Below are 21,992 nucleotides of genomic sequence, written 5' to 3'. Positions count from 1 at the left end.
AAAATATGTCATTTCTGTCTTTTCTCTCCCTCATAATCATTCTCCCTATATTATTACGCTGTTCTTTCTATCCTGGGATTGTGTAAAAAAAAAAGTTATCACGATCAGGAGTACTTGTTTAGTACTTGACATGACATGTCTGATTCTGTGTTGTTTACTGAGTGAAGAGGCATTGTACCGAACTATCTTCTCTAGCCAGTAGGCTGAACTGGAGGCCATATTCTCCCAGTTTGCAGAGCTAGAGGTCAACGAACCACCATTTTGATAAGCAAAAAGTTTACTTTCAACCCAGAACATCCATATCAACAAGATACAAACAACATGCATCAATTTGTCAAAACAATTTAGAACATTTTGAATCCCCAGTAGGACATAACTTAGTTTGAATTTGTCAAAATGGAAAAGCTCATTTTCTAACTGGAATATCAAGACCTGATCTGTTAATGTACTGTAAATGATTGTAGAAAACCTAGTGGTATTTAGTTGTAATAACAGTGGTGTGAAGCCCACTGCATTTGTAGTACTTCAAAAGGGATCATGTTCTAGTCCAGGTTTCAGGGCCCTGGTTGTCCTTGTACCTGCCTAATTGAATGGTAACTGAAAACCCATGACTTTTTAAACATTGGTTTATTTCAGTGTGCAGGTGGGTGATTAAGCCTCTAATTCAACTGGTTCTGTAAAACCCCTCTGCTGCTTTGGCTGTATGACAGTCTGTGTTTGTTCAGTGGAAGCCATGTACAAAGTGCTGTGACAGCTGGAAAAATAAATTAAATGTATAATTTTTTTTGTTATTTATTACAGTAGGGTGTTCTTTAGAGTAGTTCGGATGAGTCTTGTTTTGCTATAAAAAGAAAAGCTACACAAAAACATTTAATTAATGTATTGCTTTATCTGAAACCACTCGTTTCCCCACTTGCCAATTGCATAATGTTGGCATCACAAGAAAGTGTTGACCTCTCTTTTTGTTTGCTGTGTTACGGTGACCTGCGCTAGATATACCAGTATTGATCTGACTGCATCTTTAATTTGTTTATCCCTTTTTTAAACCAATCTCTTGTTCTTGTTGTAAAGTGGAGCCAGATCTCAGAAAGACAGGAGAAAGAAAGATGGGAAGAGAAGAACTGTAAAAGACAATCCCTAGAAAACAATACACAAGATTCGACCAGCCCAAAGGAAGAGTTGAAGATTGATTTGATTTCCACCACAGCACTAAGGTAACTATAAACACAAAAACATGCTTGCACTGCTAGCTTCGAATCTCATTGGGTACCATTAAGCAAAATCTCTGAAAACCTTTGCACTTGCTTAAGAAGAGTATGTCTTCAATGTAAATGAATATATTTTCAAGGGTAAATAGCTATTAATTTATAGCTTCCTGCTTGTAGATTTGTATTTTGTCATTGTTTATACTTCCCAATTCCCCAAATAAATACTTAACTTGCAAATTTGACTTAATGGAACTCAGTCACAAAGGAGCATGTGTTTTACTGCAGTAGCTCTACGCTAAGTGACTGATAAGCATTCAGAGAGGAAATCACACAGTGGTGAAACCCTCTGCAGAGCCTTGCTCTGTCTACTAAAAGGTTTTCAGGGAAGAGAGAACGAGCTGGACGAGTCATTGCCTATTTTCCTCTTTCTCTCGTTCTGCCTAGAACTCCTTTCCCTTATCCTCCTCTCCTATACACAGCGGTAGAGATAGCTGAGGGAGAAGAGAGACCTCTGCCTCACAGAAATTGAAGGAAAAAGGGAGGGAGGAAAATGTGTTTTTGGTCTGTCTCTCTACCCAGAATCTAGGAGGGAGAGAGAGGAAGGAGAGAGGGAGGGAGCCCCTCACCCAGTCCCCTTCAGCCTAACAGACAGCTTTGAGTTTCTTGGCACAGGGTGATAAAGAACGGAGAGAAAGAGAGAAGAGGGAGAGGACAGAACAGGGCCCTTCTAGCCCTCCCACTCCTTAGTGAGCCAGTCTAAATCATGCTGCTTATCAGCACTGTTCTCTGAATGATATGTTGGTCCGACAGACTGGGACGGAGAACTCCAAGCCACGCGGAGCTCCCCTCAGACCCCAAACAGCCGTGGAGAGTCACGTCACCTCCCCCCAGAAGCTCTCGCCACAGCCGCGCACGCCCGACAGTGACATGTACCCGGAGGAGACCCGCAGGGGTGGGGGGGGGGCCGTCGACTACCTGGAGGGAGGGTACGACTACGCCGTCCCTGCCCCGGGCCCGGCCCTTCTCTACAGCCCCTCCACCGCGGCCGCTGTGTACTACTCCGCTGCCCCCCTGGACGCCCAAGGACCCACCTTGGATGGCAGCCTGCAATCCCTGGACAGCAGTCCCACCAGCCCCCTGGTGTTTGTGCCCTCCAGCCCCCAGCTCAGCCCGTTTCTCCAGCCTCCTAGCCACCTGGGGCTCCCCAGCCAGCCCTACTACCTGGAGACCTCTTCTACACCCATATACAGGTGAGCAATGCAACTGTCCCTGGTTCTTACTGGCAGGTCGGAGTTCAGTGTTTTGCTGAATGTGTTGTCTGTGATGTATGTAGGCTGTGGGTGTTCACTCAGTTTGATCTGAATTAGTGTCAGTCTAGGGTGGTGTTAGGTTTGCACAGGTTTGTTTGGACACTGTGTTTGTCTGGTTGGGTAGCATCTTTCGGCACTTGCCGTGCCCCTGTGTGTCAGGTACACCGCTGATTGTTATTGCCACAGAGTATCTCGAGACATGTGATATTTCCTGATCCATATGATGTGGCTGTTCTGAAGATATAATGCATGATAGCTCATGTTGAGTGACATTGACTGAGTTCAGGTTTAAGCCTTTTCTTGCTGCTTGCGTAATGGATATGACTGTAGCCTCCCTCCCAACACACACACACGAACAGGAACATCTTTCTGAGATCACATTTTGTTATTTGTTTCGGTGTACTTTTGTCTGTTGTATGTCGTCCTCTTTCTTACTAGATTGTCCAACCAACAAATTATGACAGACAAAATATAGACTGTAACTAAACATGCTGTCTTTAAAAAAACATTTACCATAACACATTTTAAACAATATTTAGTTGATGGATTGGAGTATTAGGCAAATTGGATCATTATACTACATGTAACAATACAATACCAAGTTATCTACCCTGAAAGTGAAACATTATTTGTTACTTATCAGTAGGGTTCATAGCTAGGCTGCTGTGACAGTATATAAAGCCTTAGCTGTAAAGCTATAGCTTGCAGAGCTCTAATTACCCAGATTAACGACTTCACCAGAGACCTTGAGAAAAGAACAATATGTAAGAACAACGGAAGTAAACATGCACAGTTCATTTCCAGAGTGAGGTGGAGACAAATTAATTTACGGAAGGGGACAGTAAGCTGGATAAATCCAAGCTGCTGCTGCTGTTAGCTATAATTGGCCTAAGGGGTGTGAAATTACCTATTTTAAAGTTTCACACTTTATTCTTTTATCAGAAAGAAAGCTGTTAACTTTCTATCAGATAAACGGATGTTGATCTTTGAAAGAATTTATGGTGCAGTCCATAATTGTTTGGACAATTACACAGGTTATGTTGTTTTGGCTCTGAACTCCAGCACTCCAGATTTGAAATTATACAATGACAGTGGGGGGAAGTACAGAGTCAGCTTTAATTTGAGGGTATTTTCATCCCTTTTGGAGGAACCATTTAAAAATAACACTATGTTTTGTACATACATTTTGACCAAAACCTTTTGGACAATTGGCTTCACAGCTGTGCTTTTGTTTGACAGGCGTGTTTGTTTGTATCATTAGTGCAAGCACAAGAAAGCAGTAAATATCTAGATACAGCCAAATGCCTGAAAACCCATTAGACAGCACTTCACCTCACAGCAGGACAATGTTATGAAACATACAGCTAAAGCAACCAATGAGTTATTTAGGGCCAACAAGTTGAATTTACATGAGTGGCCAAGTCAATTACCCAACTCAAAGTAAATTGAACAGTTGCTACAATTGCTGAAGACATGGCTAAAGGCAGAAATGACAGGAAGTGAAGGTGACTAAAGTACAGGCCTGGCCGAGGATCACCTGGGAATTTATTCACTGTTTGGTGATGTTTATGGGCTGCAGGCATCAGTCAGTTATCAAATTTATTTATTTAATATGTTTAACAGTTTTTTAACCAAGCCACAACTGTCATGTTCGAGGATGACCTGGCCAATTAGAGTAGAAGAAGTTAGGAAGTGAGGGTATTACCAGTAAGTGACTCTAAAGAAGTTGGTGCCAAAGTGTCTGGCTTTAAGTGCGAATGGAGGGCCAGTTAACCAGTGTTTATAGGTCACAGCGATGAGTGCTGAAGGCGCCAGAGGTTACAAAGCAGATTGTAGAGTGGTAAATTACATTGAACTTATTGCGGAGCTTGTTAGCAGCAAACATAAAGAATGAAAAGGATTTGCTAAATATGATAATTTTATTTAACATTGTCAGTTTTTCCAATGAATTTCATCCCCTAAAATTGCGGGCCATGTATGAAAAGGACAGTAATTCCGACGCTTATCCCAGTTTATGGAAGTTAATACCCTCAAATTAAAGCTGACAGTCTTTAAATACAGCTTGCACGATTCTTGCCGTTCTTATTCGCCAATGAGCGCTGACCTTTTTGTTTTATTTCTTGCGTCATGTAATTACCTCACCACAAAAAAAACTGGAGAGTGGCCATTTCTGATATAGTGGATACTGACGATCAAACCATGCTAATTAGTTCTGCCTATTTTAACGTTTAATTTAACAGTTACTGAATGCCTCAATGCTTATCTGCATGCTTTACAGTGCGTTTGAAAAGTATGCAGACTTTTCCACGTTTTGTTACGTTACAGCCTTATTCTAAATTTGATAGAATTCACTTTTCTCATCAATCTGCACACAATACTGTCACATTGTCGCTGGATCAGCCTTCCTCCCCCATCCAGCGTTCGGCGTCTCCCTCCTACTGGCACCTGTTCCAGCCACAAGGGCTGAGCGAGGTCCCATGAGGACATGAACTAAGCATGGCGCACCTGTGTGTCATTTGGGAATCAGGTTGGGGTATTTAGGCTGTAGGCTTGTGCTGTGTTGGTTATTCTCTGTGTATGTTAGAGGACGGGCTTCACAGTCTGCACCAGTGCTCTGGGTCTACAACGGGTTATGTGTATTCCGGTTTTTGTTTTGTTTGGTTTGGTCTACTCGGTTTTCATGTTCAGGACAAGGGCTGGTTTCTCTGTTTTCTGCATGCTGGATTTCTGTTGGGAACTGCCATTAAAAAACACCTGTTCAGAAAAGACTGCGTTTGTGTCCTGGCGTTTGCTTTCACCAGTCCCAACTGTTACAAATACCACATAATGACAAAGCAAAAACTGGTTTTCTAAAAATTTTTGCAAATGTATGAGAAATAAATTATTTAAAACCCTTTACTCAGTACTTTTTATAACCACCTTTGACGATTACTGCCTTTTTGGGTATGGCGCTACAAGCTTGGCAGACCTTTATTTAGGGAGGTTTTCAAGCTCTCTCAGGCTTGTTGGGGAATGCTGCACAGCCATTTTCAGGTCTCTGGTTGGGCCACTCAAGGACATTCACAGTCTTGTCCTGAAGCCACTCCTGCGTTGTCTTGGCTGTGTGCTTTGGGTTGTTGTCCTGTTGGAAAGTCAACCTTTGCCCCAGTTTTAAGTCCTGAGTACTCTGGAGCAGATTTTACTTTGCTCTGTTCATCTTTCCCTTGATCCTAACTAGTCTCCCAGTCCCAGCTGCTAAAAACATCTTCACTGTGTTATGTTGCCAACGTGATGCTTCACTGTAGGGATGGTATTGGCCGGTGATGAGCGGTGTCTGGTTTCCTGCAGATGTGACGCTTGGCATTCTGGCCTGGTTTCCTCAGACCAGGGAATCTTGTTTCTCATGGTCTGAGAGTGCTTTAGGTGCCTTTTGGCAAACTCCAAGCAGGCTTTCATGTGCTCTTTACTGAGGAGTGGCGTCTGTCTGGCCACTTTATCATCAAGGTATGTTTGGTGGAGTGCTGCAGAGATGAGTGTCCTTCTGGGAGATTCTCCCATCGCCACACAGGACCTCTGGTGCTAGGTGAGGGTGACCCTGGGGTTCTTGGTCCCTGGCCCTTGTCCCCATGGTTGATCAGTTTTGCAGAGCTAATCACTAGGAAGAAAGTTGGAAGAATTTTGAGTGTCATAGAAAGGTAAGAACAAGGTAAATCTTGAATTAGATTAAGGTCAAGGCTGTAACATAAAATGTGGAAAAGGGCTCTGAATTCTTTCCAAATGCACTGTATATACTATGTAACAGCCACGTGATTCACTGTCTGTTGGGGCATTGTGATCTAAGAGTAGGCAGTCATAGGGGTATTATATGACCTTACGAGTAGGGGGGGGTTTTAACATTCATCCTTGTCAGGTCCTGCCTGGGGTGCCTCTAGGCATCTCTGCGCTGACGTTTTTTTTGTCCACAAATAGAGGCAGCAGCCCTGCTTTGCCTTTAATTGGGGACCCAATTTAAGTTGCCCATTTCATCTTTTAGTTTGTGGTTCATTGTTTGTTTGCGTTATGTGCCTCAATTCACGGTGTACCTCTTCTTTTGTTGTTTTTGTTCGAGTTGAGAAATAATAAAAGGAATGACACCTCTTCTGCGCCTCGTGTCCTGCCTGCGCTTCATTGTGACCATCTTCTATCTTGGCTCATTCATCTTCTATCTTCTCCCTGGAAAAAAAACCTGAAATAGGTACTCAATCTATGAAACCAATAATATGTCTCTAGATAAAAGCTTCAGTTTAAATTTAATCAAATGTTTGTACGTGCACCACCAGCTAAAGGCTTGAATAGTACATCTTCTCTCCCCCCGAAAGAAAAACACACGTGAGAGCATGCTATCTCCATTTTGTAGCCAATTTCTTCATATATTGTGTTTGGAAAATACAGCTCTGGAACAAATTAAGAGACCACTGCAAAATTATCAGTTTCTCTGGTTTTACTATTCATAGGTATGTGTTTGAGTAAAATGAACAGTTTTGAGTTGAGTTCAGAGTTCAGAAATCAATATTTGGTGGAATAACCCTGATTTCTTATCATAGCTTCCATGCGTCTTGGCATGCTCTCCACCAGTCTGTCACATTGCTATTGGGTGACTTTAAAAATGTAAGTAGCTCTGTGTTGTTTGATGGCTTGTGACCATCCATCTTATTCTTGAGCAAATTCCAGAGGTTTTCAATGGGGTTCAGGTCTGGAGATTGGGCTAGCCATGACAGGGTCTTGATCTGGTGGTACTCCATCCACACCTTGATTGACCTGGCTGTGTGGCATGGAGCATTGTCCTACTGGAATAAACAATTCTCAGAGTTGGGGAACATTGTCCAAGCAGAAGGAAGCAGGTGTTCTTCCAGGATAACCTTGTACTTTGCTTGACTCATGCGTCCTTCTCAAAGACAAATCTGCCCAATTCCAGCCTTGCTGAAGCATCCCCAGATCATCACCGGTCCTCCTCCAAATTTCACAGTGGGTGTGAGACACTGTGGCTTGTAGGCCTCTCCAGGTCTCTGTCTAACCATTAGATGATCAGGTGTTGGGCAAAGCTGAACATTTGACTCGTCAGAGATGATTACCTTACCTTTTCTACAGTCTATGGTCTTTTGCAAACTTCAGCCTGGTTCTTCCTTGCTTCTCATTGATGTATTGCTTTTTTCTAGGTTTGCACAACTTCAGCCCTGCTTTCCCATTCTTTTTGTAGGTCACTTGATGTCATCCTACGGTTGTTGAGTGACATTGGAATGAGTTCATGGTCATCTCGGTCAGTGGACAGTAGTTTTCGCTGTCTGCCAGTCTGTAGCTTTGTTGTCCTCAATGTCTGTTGCTTGACCTTGTCCTTATAAACTGCCGTCTTTGAAATGTTCAGGATGGGAGCAACCTGACACTCACTGTATCCGTCTTCCAGTAAAGCCAGAATGGAGCCCTTCTTTTCTTCACTTGTAGCTTTTCTTTTCAACTCTTTTGTCATGCTGAATAGTTATTTTTTTATTCAAATTACCCTTGAGGTACTACTTGCAATGTTTTTGCCATCCAGCTGGTCCTATTGCAAGAGGATAGTGATGACCACAGCAGTGGTTTTAATAATTTTCCTTGTTAAATTAGATTTGGTTCAGGTAATCTATTCAGGACCTCATTAAGTAAAATGAGGTGTGCCTTTGTTGGAATTTATCAGACACTGGAATGGAATGGCTGCCATACATGTAGAGATGCTGATTTAAGAAGAATTATGAGTGGTCTCTTAATTTTTTCCAGAGCTATATTTATAAAATTCCTATTGGTTACATTTTATTTTGACAGTCCCAATTTCCATCTGTAGATGTTCTATAGATACTAAAACTTTCAACAAACTTTATTGGAAGTTTATTGATTAACAACTGCTTGCTAAGTTTAGGGTTAGGTTTAGAATTAGTTTTAGATTAAGGTTATGGGTTAAGGTTATGGATAGAATTAGGGTTAGGATATAGATATGGCTTAGGGTTAGTAGATAGTTAAAATGTTACAGATAGTCAGTGGACAATCTGTGGATCATCTGCAGGCACAAGTTTGGGACTCGCAAAATAAAGTGTTCCCCTAATATTAATTATGAACTGTCACTCAAGTGTGCATAAATAAATCATGGACTAACCATGAGCAACACAATTTAAAGATTTGGGTGTTCTAGTCATAGGTGTCCTCTTCCAGTTGTCTACTCTAAAGCAGTTGACCTCAATGGTAACATCCATAGGGATGGTTCATTCAACCCCAGCAATACCAACCTTTTAGCCAAACCCTATGTTTCAGGTCGAGTGTGGTAACCAATCAGCAGTCCCAGGAGGAGCTCTGCATCGGCTCCGACAGGCAGGAGCATTACACTGTGGCGGGGTCCGGTTCAGGGTCCGGGGTGGGAGACTTTGAGATGGCCAAGGAGACCAGGTACTGTGCAGTTTGCAGCGACTACGCCTCTGGTTACCACTATGGAGTTTGGTCCTGTGAGGGCTGCAAGGCCTTCTTCAAGAGGAGCATCCAAGGTAAGCCTTGTTTCATCTTATAAGAAATGTTTTCCCACTGCTTCATTACAGTCATTTGTTAATGTAGGTTAGATGGCTTGCTGATTAGGGTGTTGGACCAATAACCCAAAGATTGCTGGTTTGAATCCCTGAAAATATGTTGTCCTCAAGCAAGGTGCAGAGCCTTAGTTGCTCATGTAAGTCACTCTGGATAAGTGTCTACCTAACAACTAAAATGTCAATGTTTTTGTAAGGCAGAACTATTCATCACGGGAAGACTGAAATGCTTTTTGGTTCTACCTGATTGTTAATTGCAGTCTGGTCAAACCAGGTCAGTATGTCCCTAATTAGAAGGACAGTATGAAAACCAGAAGTGTTTCTGCTATTGGGAGTGAAGTTAGCAGTGCTGTAATAAGGGGACTCACTTTGATTCACTGTAATCTCTAGTGGAAAGACTACCGGGATAATTTAAACTTTTGTTTTTGTTTAACTGAGATAATATTCACATTTGTCCTTTGCTTTTATGAATTTCTAAGATTTTTCAGAGATAAATTGAAGATAGAGTTTTTGCTAAAAGAGAGAATTCCCAATTTAGGGGTGGCGTCCATTTGTGTGGGCGTTTCCCAGCAGGAGGGGTCTTATTTCAAAAGCAACCTTGACAACCAACCTTGGCTTCTATCCAGCTTTAGAGCTCTTAAAGAGAAAACGGCTAACACAGTCATTCCCCAGTGCTACAGCTTAACTTATACAGGTTTTAGATGAAGCCAGGGTCTAAATAGAACAGAATGACTGAAATAAAGGGGAAAGGTGGAACATCTGCCATTTTGTAGATGTCATAATGCCCCTTTTCACCTCAGAAGGAAAATATCAGGACCTGTAGACAGTCCCTTTTTTGCAAATCCCTTGAGTAGGAGTTATTATGCTGTACACAACCCGCTTTTCCTCAACCCACATGTAGGACATTTTTTCAAACCTTATTGAAATGTTCTTTGATCATCAAGATAAGGGCTGCTCTATGGAGCTACATATTACCTTGTAATGCTCCGGCTGTGGAATTACAAATGAGATTTTGTGATGTTTCAAGGAGGTTGAGATTCCAAGAAGAAAAAATAAAACGTAATCAGAACATGGTGGTCTCCTTAGTAATAGAACATTACATTGTCATTCTGTCTACGGCAGGGAGAGATGAAAAAGCATTACGTGTTCCTCTTCCCTTTTTTCCTCTTTAACCTTAACATGTGTGTCATTCCCAGTGTTTGGAATGGAAGGGATCATCCTCATTTTTTCTTCCAGGTCACAATGACTATATGTGCCCTGCGACCAACCAGTGTACCATTGACCGGAACCGCAGGAAGAGCTGCCAGGCATGCCGTCTCAGAAAGTGTTACGAAGTTGGCATGATGAAAGGAGGTGAGTGCACACACACACACTCACGTTTCTCTATACTTTCTATACTTATAGACCAGAATCACAGACACACATGCAGGCTACAGTTGGTAGTTTAGTTAAGTTAATATCTTTCTACCCTAACTTGATGCTAACATGAAGACTAATTGGACCATGGCCTTGAACCGCTTCCCTCCGTGGGAGTTAGAGGATGTTTTAGGAGCCTACACACCCACCTTTGTTTTCATACTTCATGAATGCAAACAGCCACACAAACGTCCATCCGTCCCCACACACACACACACCAGACTTCTACAGCATGGAAGGATATGAAGTTATGTGTGGGAGTAAAAGTGCAAATAGCAAGATAAATGTGTCTGTGTGCGCGCACACATAACGCGGTGGGAATTTTCCCGTGTGCAAATGCATTCACGTGCAATTAACTTGTCCTGAAACTCTGATTGGCCAATGTCCAACAAGCTGTGTAAACTATACAAACTATAAAGTACATCCACTTTTAAAAAAATTGTAGAGTTAAAATAATTTGATTAATGGATAGTAAATGCATTCTTTCAATAAGTAATGCATTCTTGCAATAAGTAATGCATTCTTGCAATAATTTTCAGAAAATGCAGTTATGAGGTCCTTTTTCTTTGGCAAGAGTAGTCAGTGGTAACCTTGTGGGTACAGTCAGAACCTACTGGAAAGTACCAAGACGAGGCCTTTCAAGTGGGCTTGCCGTGAGCATTTAATTCACACATGGTAATGAATGCACCAATGCTCTACTCCAAACCACAGGCTTGCGTAAGGACCGCGGTGGGCGGGTTCTCCGGAGGGATAAGCGGCGTTATGGCCCTACTGCTGACAGCAGCGTCCTGGAGCAAAGCACAGCGCCCTCTCAGGACAGTAGCAGGAACAGCAGTCTCAGTGCTGGAGGACCAGGAGTCAGGCCCAGGGTTTCCATGCCACCTGAGCAGGTCTGAACTGGTGTCATTTCACTGACGTTCATTTTATATCTTCAATACATCCCCTTTTATAAAGAAGCACTACTAAACAATAACTTTGTTGAGTTGCCCTGATCTCGCAACAGAACAAAAGCGTATGGCTCTGTTTAATGTGACCCAAACTACAATGTATCATGGGTATTTTGTGACTGACTGTTAAACATACAGTAATTAGTTTTTCTTGCTGTAAAACTTGGGTATTTGTAGATATCCAGTAGTTGTTTGCAGGGGTTGTTGTGGTCTGGAACATGGCCAATGGGATATCAAAACAGAACATGAACTTGTGAGCCGAGGCCAATTCTGAGCTTCACTCAACAAGAAAGTTATGTGAAAATGCAAAATTTCACATGAATTACAAGGATTAATCTGGTTGTAGTTGTATGTTTTTATACATTACGTGACACAAGTTTGGTCGTAATTGTATTGTTTTTATACAACCCTCTTTCCAGAAAAGTTGGGATGCTGCGTAAAATGCTAATAAAAACACAATGCAATGATGAGCTAATCATTTAATAATTTAGTGTTATTACTTTTTGTAAAAATACCTGCCCCTTTTGAATTTGATGCCAGCAACACGTTTCAAATAAGTTGGGACAGGGCATGTTTATTGCTGTGTTGCATCAGCTCTTCTTTTAATAATACTCTGTAAGCATTTGGGAACTGTGGAGACCAATTGATGTTGTTTTGAAAGTGAAATGTTTTCCTGTTCTTTCTTGATATAGGATTTCAGCTGCTCAACATTTCGGGGTCTCCTTTGTCATATTTTTCATTTCATAATGCGCCAAATGTTTTCAATTGGTGACAGGTCTGTAATGCCATCAGGCCAGTTTAGCACCCAGACTGTTTTACTACGGATCCATGCTGTTGTAATACATAGAGAATGTGATTTGCCTTGCTGAAATAAGCAAGGCCTATATATTGTTCAGCATTAATGGTGTCTTTACAGATGTGCAAGTTATCCATGCCATGTGCACTATTGCACCCCCATACCATCAAAGATGGTAACAAGCCAGATGGTCCCTTTCCTTTTTAGCCTGGAGGACGTGGCATTGATAATTCCCAAAATTAATAAAACATTTTGGTTTGTCAGACAACAGGACAGTTTTTCACTTCGCCTCAGTCCATTTTAAATGTGCTTGGGCCCAAAGAAACGGAGTGGCATTTCTGGATCTTGTTTATATCTGGTTTCTTCTTTGTATGGTAGCGTTTTAACTTGCATTTGTGGATGCAGCAATGTACTGTGTTCACAGACAGTGGTTATCAGAAGTGTTCCTGACCCCATGCAGTGATTTCCACTACAGAATCGTGTCTGTTTTTAATGCACCATGTGTGGCCCCAAAGATCACGGCCATCCACTATTGGTTTTCTGCATTGTTCCTTTGCATACAGCGATTTCTCTGGATTCTCTGAATCTTTTAATAATATTATGTCCCGTACATGGTGAGATCCCCACGCTCTTTGCAAATATACATTGAGAAACATTATTCTTACATTGTTGTACTATTTGCCTTCACAGTCTTTCAAAGAGTGATGAACCCCTCTCCATCTTTACTCCTGAAAGACTCATCCACTTTGGGATGCTCTTTTTATGCCCCAGAGTTTTTGAAACATGTTGTTGGCCTCACATTCAAAGTGGGCATATATTTTTCAAGGAACAGTAACCTTTCTCAGTTTCAACATTTGATATGTTGTCTTTGTATTATTTTCTATAGAATTTAGGGTTTAAATGATTTGCACGTCTTTGCATTCTGTATTCATTCCATTCAATACTTCATCACAATTTTCTTGGAAATGGGGTTGTACATTACATAAGACCAATCTGGTAGTAGTTGTATGTTCTTTTTTTACATTACATAAGACCAATCTGGTAGTAGTAGAACGTTTTTTTTTACATTACATAAGACCAATCTGGTAGTAGTTGTATGTTCTTTTTTTACATTACATAAGACCAATCTGGTAGTAGTTGAATGTTTTTTTTACATTACATAAGACCTATCTGGTAGTAGTTGTATGTTTTTTATATAATACCAAGGACCAAGTCTGCAAGTTGAATTGACCATAGAAAAACAATTTTAAAAGTGCAATGTAAGCTCTCGACTGTGAGTAAAATTGGAGTCTAATGGGTGTTGCCAGGGCAAGGCCACCTACATCGGTTTAATTTCCCCATGTTTCCCAGCCCTTTCATTTTCTCCTGTTCCCCTAACTCCAGGTGTTGTTCCAGCTGCAGGGTGCAGAGCCTCCAGCCGTGTGTTCTCGCCAGAAGATGGCCCGGCCCTACACAGAGATCACCGTGATGACTCTGCTTACCAGCATGGCCGACAAGGAGCTTGTACACATGATTGCCTGGGCCAAGAAAGTACCAGGCAAGAAACCCTAAACCGGCACAGAAATGACAGATGATGTCCTAATGCTGTCCTTACATCAGTTGATTTGACTAGACACTGAGGTAAAATCACTCTGATAAGGCCTGAATAGTACCCATTTTCTCACTCTCTCAAAGACAGACGCACACAAACACACACACACACACACACACACACCACATGTGAACACACACACGAAACGTTTAGCCCAACACTCCCGCATTGTGTGTTAGACTGCCCCGTTGTCCAATCACGTGGCTGCTTTTACACTGCCAGTCTTGATGGTGGCAGAAACTAATCTGACACACACACACACACACACACATACACAGGCATAATGTTCATGATTGCGCTCATTGCCTCAGAAAGGGTCATTTGAGTGAAACCACCTCCACCCCAGGGAGCCTAACAGTTCCACAAACACACAGCACATTAGACACACGCATTAACCCCTCTACGACCCTGTCTAAGGAAGCGCCGATGTTACCATGTTGTCCCCGTGTGCGTCACTATAGCCAAAAGCACTCCGTTTTAATTGCAGTAGTTTTCAGCCAGGTACAAAGAATCACAATGGATGGGAATTGGATGTAATTGGATATGAAGTAGGACTGCTGAGTGGTAGTGGTCATGCCAGGCCAGCAATGAGACTGTGATTCACAGTAGTTTTTGCATGACACGGTTTAATCCAAAGCATTTATCTTTACATGTTCAGATCCGAGAAGACCTTATGCTTGAAATGTCAAGTTTATTAGAATTATTTTTGAGTTAAAAATATTTTGTTATTAATTTGTATTTGCAGTGGCTTCTTTCCATTGGAGGCCAATTTTTCTATCACTTAGTGTGTGAGCGGGCTTACTGGTGGTTAGTGTGTGAGCGGGCTTACTGGTGGTTAGTGTGTGAGCGGGCTTACTGTTGGTTAGTGTGTGAGCGGGCTTACTGGTGGTTAGTGTGTGAGCTGGCTTACTGGTGGTTAGTGTGTGAGCGGGCTTACTGGTGGTTAGTGTGTGAGCTGGCTTACTGGTGGTTAGTGTGTGAGCTGGCTTACTGGTGGTTAGTGTGTGAGCTGGCTTACTGGTGGTTAGTGTGTGATCAAAAAGGGGTTTGTATGTGTTTTGATCAGAGTATGAACGTCTCTCTGATACTGGTAGGATTCCAGGAGCTGTCCCTCCATGACCAGGTGCAATTGCTGGAGAGCTCCTGGCTTGAGGTTCTGATGATCGGACTCATTTGGAGGTCCATCCATTGCCCAGGGAAACTGATCTTCGCCCAGGACCTCATTCTGGACCGGTGGGTACAGACAAACACACACATCCTCACACACACAAACACACAATACCTGATATAATGACAAAACACAGTAGATTTCCACTTGATATCTCATCTGTATGCCTAAAGGTCATGTCACAGCAGTAACTCTCATTTTCTCGGAGAGAAATGCGCTGTCTCACCTACGCAAGTCTCTGTCATCACACATTAACACTGGCAGAGAGGAGAGAAATGTAATTAAAAAGGTGACTCTTGGGAGAAATGGAAAAAGCATGTGAGACAGTGTTGAGGGGTGGCGGGGGGTTGGGGGGGTGGGGGGTGTTATAGAGAGGTGGGGGAGAAAGGCCGTTTGGGAGAGGATTTTTCACACAAAGCCTGTTAGCTGCTCTGGATAAGTCTGCTAAATGACTGAAATTATATCTAAAACTGTCAACAAGTGTAAAAGGTGTGAGGACTTAAGGGGCAGCTTTTAACTTACTCCAAAAGGGCTGCTCTTCACAAATGCAGTTGGGATATTGCTATTGCCCTGAACCTACGAGACATTCACTGTAAATAAATGTACGTGTCTGATCTTTATTTCTGGCCTCCAGGAGTGAAGGGGATTGCGTGGAGGGCTTCGGTGAGATTTTTGACATGCTCCTGGCCACTGTTTCTCGTTTCCGCACGCTCAGATTAAAGCCGGAGGAGTTTGTGTGTCTCAAAGCCATCATCCTGTTAAACTCCGGTGAGTCAGTGTGTGTTTGTGGGTAACTAAGCAACAATAGATGGTTTGCTTGGTACGTGAGGTTGCAACAAGGGTTTAAACTTGGGTTAGCCCTGGCTGAGATTGATAACATCTCGACTGCCGTGATTTCAACTAAAATAAACAACTCCATTAAGAATTGTATGTTTACAACTATGTAAATGTTGAAAGTTGAATTCTGTTTTTAGCAGTGTATTAATATGAATGAAATCACATTAGCCGTGACTAGAATGATCCTGACTTTGTCAACGTACCCCATACTTGTTACCATGACAACTGGACCAGCTGTGTGTTAACTGAGAGAAACTCCTGTTTTTTTTTGGGTGACGGACTCCTTCCAAAAAAAAAACTTTCAGGGTCAACAACCTTTCGTATCTTTCCCCATCCGCTTAAGGTGCCTTCTCCTTCTGTTCCAACGTAGTGGAGTCTCTACACAACCGCCCGGCTGTGCAGAACATGCTGGACAACATCACTGACGCCCTCATCTACCACATCGGCCAATCGGGAGCCTTGGTGCAGCAGCAGTCCAGACGGCAGGCACAGCTCCTTCTCCTGCTCTCTCATATCCGACATATGAGGCGAGTAGGGCACACTACATAGGGGATGAGCACAGTAGATTAAGTGAAGTGTCGTTAGGACACACATTTCCATGAAAATGTCATTGTTTATGTCATTTTAATCTTGTTTCAGGTATGTTGACTGAGAACAAATTCTATTTTTAAGCGTTGCCTTGCTCAGGGACAGAACGACAGATTTTTCTATATGCTGGCTTGGGAATTAATATAGCAAGCGTTTGCTTACAGTTCAGATGCTCTAACAACTAGGCTACCTACCACTCCAGTTACCTGGCAACACATTCCTACTATAAAAATGATAAATCTGTAGATGCCTGATTTTCTTTTTATGCTCTAAAATTCTTTATTTTAACAATGATTTGTGTCAAAATTCGACTATTTAGCTTTATCAGAATACAATATTTGTAATGTCTGTAAAACTGCCATTTCTTAGGAATTTGTCTGGCTTTTTAATGCAGGTAACTTGTTACTGGATACAGAGGCGGCTCCTGATTGGCTGTCTAAATTGTGACAGCATTTATATATCAATGGACAAGCATATTGCTGAGTTCAAGAAAACAGTTATTGCTGAAATGAATAAAACATATCACTGTTAATCTTTTGATCTTTTGACATGCAGGGCCAGAATAAATAATACTGGCAGTGGCGAGCTCTGTTTACGACATAACATTGACATCAACAATGGAACATTGATTGCAATTAATGCTGCGAATTTTCCTAGCTAATTAGTTACAGTCAGAATGTGATCCCAGCAATTGCTAGCAAAGATGACAAGGTCATATGTATTTCTAGTAATAGTTTTAAGTCGATGGCCAATGCTAAACATGAGCTAGCTGATTAGTTTATGTAATCACATTTCACACCAACCCAAAAATGGACTGCAGATGGTCTGCCAAATTGGAGACCAATGAGTCATCGGCTTGCAGAACAATCCAGGGATGGCTATAGCTAAATAAATTCTACTGACCACTGAATTAGGCCATATACTGTATCTGAAATATGTGGTCAAATGAGAAACAGAGGTGTAAACAGTTCTGGCATTATGACTGCAGTGCTACAAATGCAGTAACTCATCAAAATATGCTGTAAGATAAGTCCAAAACCCCCAAACAATCCTGGTTCTCTAATTATTTGCTCTCTTGTCTCCTAACTGCCAGCTCAAAAGTTGAAGTTAATAGTCAATTTGTTTCAATACTTTTTTTTGTTAGCATAGCTAGCTTTGCAAAGCATAGTACAGAACATGCTTTCTTCCATTCCACTAATAAGTATATTTTAGCACATTATGAGCATATTGCTTTCCTCTGATTTCTGTAATTTGATGCTGCAGCTTGTTTGATGCAGATTGCCACAGTTTCTAAGTGACTAAATTGCTTTCTCGTCTGTGTGTATTCTTCTTCTGTATACCTGAAATATAGAGCTACCTTCATGAATACATAGAGACCCACGGTTGAATTTAAAATTGCATACTAAATACTACATACTACAAGTATGTACTCGTGGATGATAAAGTATGTACTGTTTAGAATATAGTATGCTAGTATGCCAGTATTGGGACCGATTGGGACATACTATATTGTCATAAAATTGTGTCTCAACTGTTTTTTTTTCTCTACGATTTTGTCATGCATTAACATCATGCCAAGTTTGAATATTTAGCTAGACACGATTAAGCATTGTGTTAAACTGACTAATGTTTTTTATGAGGTTTACTTACACAACAAATAGCATCTATGAACTGTAGCCTATGGTTTTTGCCACTGACCGTTTTAAAAGCTTATAAGCCAGTAATACTTTACTTGCAATAGTAATGAGAATTGTGCACATGCTAGTTGAGACTGAAGATGGACTTTACATTGCCAAAGCTATTTTATTGCATGGACCAATAACAGTTGTTTTTCTTTCATACGTGAATGACATTGATGCAATAACTATCAATATAGGTGACGATAATTGACTTTTTGTCAAGTGAAAAGATGATTGAATTGTGGAAACCCTTCCTATTTTACTGCGCAAGGGGTTGTGGTCAACTTTACCCCAAAAACATGCATGGATGCGTACTTTGAATATCCACCAGAGATAGTAGACCACCTGGGAACCTTTGCCATACTATTTTCAGCGTAATATGGTTTGAGACATACTAATCTTCTTGCAAACTAATCAGACATACTATATAGCATCCAAATATGCAGTTTGAGATTCAGCCCGGTCATTTAATTCTATGCCCTAAAGTGATCCATTAACATTGTGGTGTAAAAGTCATGTTATGAAATCCCTAATACCTGATTGGTTCAGCTCACCCTCATAGTCAAGCAATTCATATGAAGTACCAGCACTGCTGGTGAGACAGTGTAATAGGTAATGGAAAAGCTTGCGTTTAATAATATTTGTTGAGGATTTATAACGTAATCCATAATAAAAACACATGACCCCTCATGTATTATTATCCATAATATAAGAACATGACCCTGATGTATTATTATCCATAATATGAGAACATGACCCCTCATGTATTATTATCCATAATATAAGAACATGACCCCTCATGTATTATTATCCATAATATGAGAACATGACCCCTCATGTATTATTATCCATAATATAAGAACATGACCCCTCATGTATTATTATCCATAACATAAGAACATGACCCCTCATGTATTATTATTATCCATAACATAAGAACATGACCCCTCATGTATTATTATCCATAATATAAGAACATGACCCCTCATGTATTATTATCCATAATATAAGAACATGACCCCTCGTGTATTATTATCCATAATATAAGAACATGACCCCTTGTGTATTATTATCCATAATATAAGAACATGACCCCTCATGTATTATTATCCATAATATAAGAACATGACCCCTCATGTATTATTATCCATAATATAAGAACATGACCCCTTGTGTATTATTATCCATAATATAAGAACATGACCCCTCATGTATTATTATCCATAACATATGAACATGACCCCTGATGTATTATTATCCATAATATGAAAACATGACTCCTCGTGTATTATTATCCATAACATAAGAACATGACCCCTCATGTATTATTATCCATAATATGAAAACATGACCCTCATGTATTATTATCCATAATATAAGAACATGACCCCTCATGTATTATTATCCACAATATAAGAACATGACCCCTCGTGTATTATTATCCATAACATAAGAACATGACCCCTCATGTATTATTATTATCCATAACATAAGAACATGACCCCTCGTGTATTATTATCCATATTATGAGAACATGACCCCTCGTGTATTATTATCCATAATATGAAAACATGACCTCTCATGTATTATTATCCATTAAAAAAAAATATGACCCATCATGAATTATTGCTTTAAATACTTTTATTACAGCATTTTATTTGACAGGAAAGTGGGAAAGACTGCTTATTGGTTAAGTAACATTTAAACATCATACATTGGTTATACACATACATAATTTTTTTGTGGTTACTTCCCCTCTTCTCTCTTTAGCAACAAAGGCATGGAGCATCTGTACAGCATGAAATGTAAGAACAAAGTGCCTCTGTACGACTTGCTCCTGGAGATGCTGGATGCTCACCGGATCCACTCACCCAGCAAGGTGGAGCAAGCCTGGGGACAGACTAAGGTGGAGCCCCCTTCTACTACCACCAAAGCTACCACCACCCCCTGCACAGGCTCCAACACTGGAATTATGCAAGGCAGCCAGGATACCCAGCTCAAAAGCCCCAATCCTGGGGTACTCCAATACGGTGCCCCCCGCTCTGACAGGAGCCCCATTCAGTGATCAGTTATGGGTATTAGTAGATTTTAAAGATGTAAAAGTCCTTAAATTAGATAAAGTATATCTAGAAAAATATTTTTAAATGTATGGAGGTGAGAATGGATAAAAAAAATACAAATTTCTCATTTGTGATATTTGTTTATAATTTAAGTGAATTGTTTTACTCATGTAAAATTTTTTGTTAAGATCTTTTGAACATTTAGTAGTGTTCACATTTTGTACAGACTGAAATGTATTCACACCAGATGTTGCCTTTCATAACATTTGAAACCTTTGAGTTTTCTATGGCTTTTGCAATCGTTTAACTACTGTGCACAATTGTGCAGCTTTGTGCCAAGTATTTAGCCATTGTGTTGTGCACTGTTGGCAGCATAGTAAATTTATAGAGATGGGCTAGTCAAAGTTTCTCAGTGTGTGTGGACACAAACTATGCCTTGACCAAAGTGCACTTCTGAAGTTGAGGGAAATGTGGCCATTGTATACCTTCTGTAGCTCAAAATGTACCGCTGCTTGTCATACTCTGTCATACTCGTCATATTCTGCTTGTCATACTCAGGCTGTCAGGGTGGTATGTTGACGACAAGCCTTTGTTCACATTGCAACATAAAGTACAGCTCCAGAAAAAATTAAGAGACCACTGCACCTTTTTCTTTCCTTTCCAAAAAAGTTGAAAGGGAATGTTTTGAGCAAGGAACAGAAGGAGCAGTAGTCTCTTAATTTTACCCCTTCTGTTCCTCACTCAAAACCTTCCTTTTCAACTTTTTTGGAAAGGAAAGAAAAAGGTGCAGTGGTCTCTTCATTTGCATTTCAAATTCAGATTGGTCTCCAGGGTCATATGTAAATTATTTTACATAAATCATTGATAGATGAAAACTTTGAACCCCAACCTTCACCCCAATGGTCGCAAGTTTGAATCCATTGAGAGGCCACAAAACTTACAAAAACCTATCCCAGACCTTTACGCTAACCTAACTATTTTTGTTTTGTAACCCTAAACCAAACCTTAACCCTAACCCTAGTTACCCAAACTATACGTTTTATTTACTTTTATGTAAATTCATAAGAAATTATAGTAGCTTTCGTGGTATATGATTTGTTTAGCATATTTGCATTGCGTTGTAATGTAACATAACGTGACCTATCGTATGATATCAGGTGTCACACTATGTTGGTTATTAGAATGTACCTCCTATTCGCACAATCTCATTTCGCTAATGGTTGGTGGAAAAGTTTATAGTCTGTAGCACACAGAGGAGAACCCATTTCTTGTCAGAGATCACATTACTGTATGGAGATTCCAAGAATGAGCTTTGCTTTTAAAAGACACAAAATATTTTGTTTTAGAACATTAGGTTACTTTTTCCTCAATTTGCTTCTGTAACTTTGTTGCAAGTCAAGTAAGCTTAGGAAGAAGCTAGGCCATCAACATCCGGTTATGTTGATGAACTCTAGCTGCGCTGAAACAATACCGAGTTTGAAACATTTTGCAACGGAACCTTCAAACACTCGCCTTTAGAGAGGCCATTAGTTTCCACTCCATGGATGTCATTCATTTCATTATTGGGATTAATCACATTATTGAAATCATAGAAATGTATTGAAATACTTAAAAACATTTTGTGGAACTCTAACAAACTGAGATTCATTGCAGTAGATTAAGTAGATTAAATTGTTTAATCGTTTCACAGCCCTAAGGCAATACTTTAATTCAGTTATGGATACAAATACGAATACACATATTCTAAAGGGATATACTACAAATAAATATCAAGGACTTAGCCATCTAACTGACATACATATTCTGAGGTAACTTATTTAAAAGATAAGCTTGAA

The 21,992-nt window shown here is 40.6% G+C and overlaps 1 protein-coding gene across 4 annotated transcripts; it reads left to right on the top strand.

Moving 5' to 3' along the window:
• Positions 1–1,081: 1,081 nt before the first annotated feature.
• Positions 1,082–20,829, top strand: esr1 (estrogen receptor 1). 4 transcript variants are annotated; one of them, XM_013138436.3, is made up of 10 exons: positions 1,082–1,214; positions 2,019–2,458; positions 8,813–9,039; positions 10,312–10,428; positions 11,203–11,381; positions 13,618–13,771; positions 14,920–15,058; positions 15,628–15,761; positions 16,174–16,357; positions 19,868–20,829. In XM_013138436.3, the coding sequence occupies exons 2-10, from the start codon at positions 2,136–2,138 to the stop codon at positions 20,160–20,162; spliced, it is 1,752 nt and encodes a 583-aa protein (XP_012993890.1). In that variant the 5' UTR covers positions 1,082–1,214; positions 2,019–2,135; the 3' UTR covers positions 20,163–20,829. The 4 variants fall into 4 exon arrangements, with proteins under 4 accessions (XP_012993890.1, XP_019911933.1, XP_012993889.1 ...); XM_020056374.2 differs by lacking the exon at positions 1,082–1,214 and having other exon boundaries at positions 1,811–2,458; positions 16,201–16,357; XM_013138435.3 differs by lacking the exon at positions 1,082–1,214 and having other exon boundaries at positions 1,812–2,458; positions 13,630–13,771.
• The last annotated feature ends 1,163 nt before the right edge of the window (positions 20,830–21,992 follow it).

Source organism: Esox lucius, chromosome 18, assembly GCF_011004845.1.
Source record: "Esox lucius isolate fEsoLuc1 chromosome 18, fEsoLuc1.pri, whole genome shotgun sequence".
Taxonomy (NCBI): domain Eukaryota; kingdom Metazoa; phylum Chordata; class Actinopteri; order Esociformes; family Esocidae; genus Esox; species Esox lucius.
This window is presented reverse-complemented; position numbering and strand designations above follow the sequence as displayed.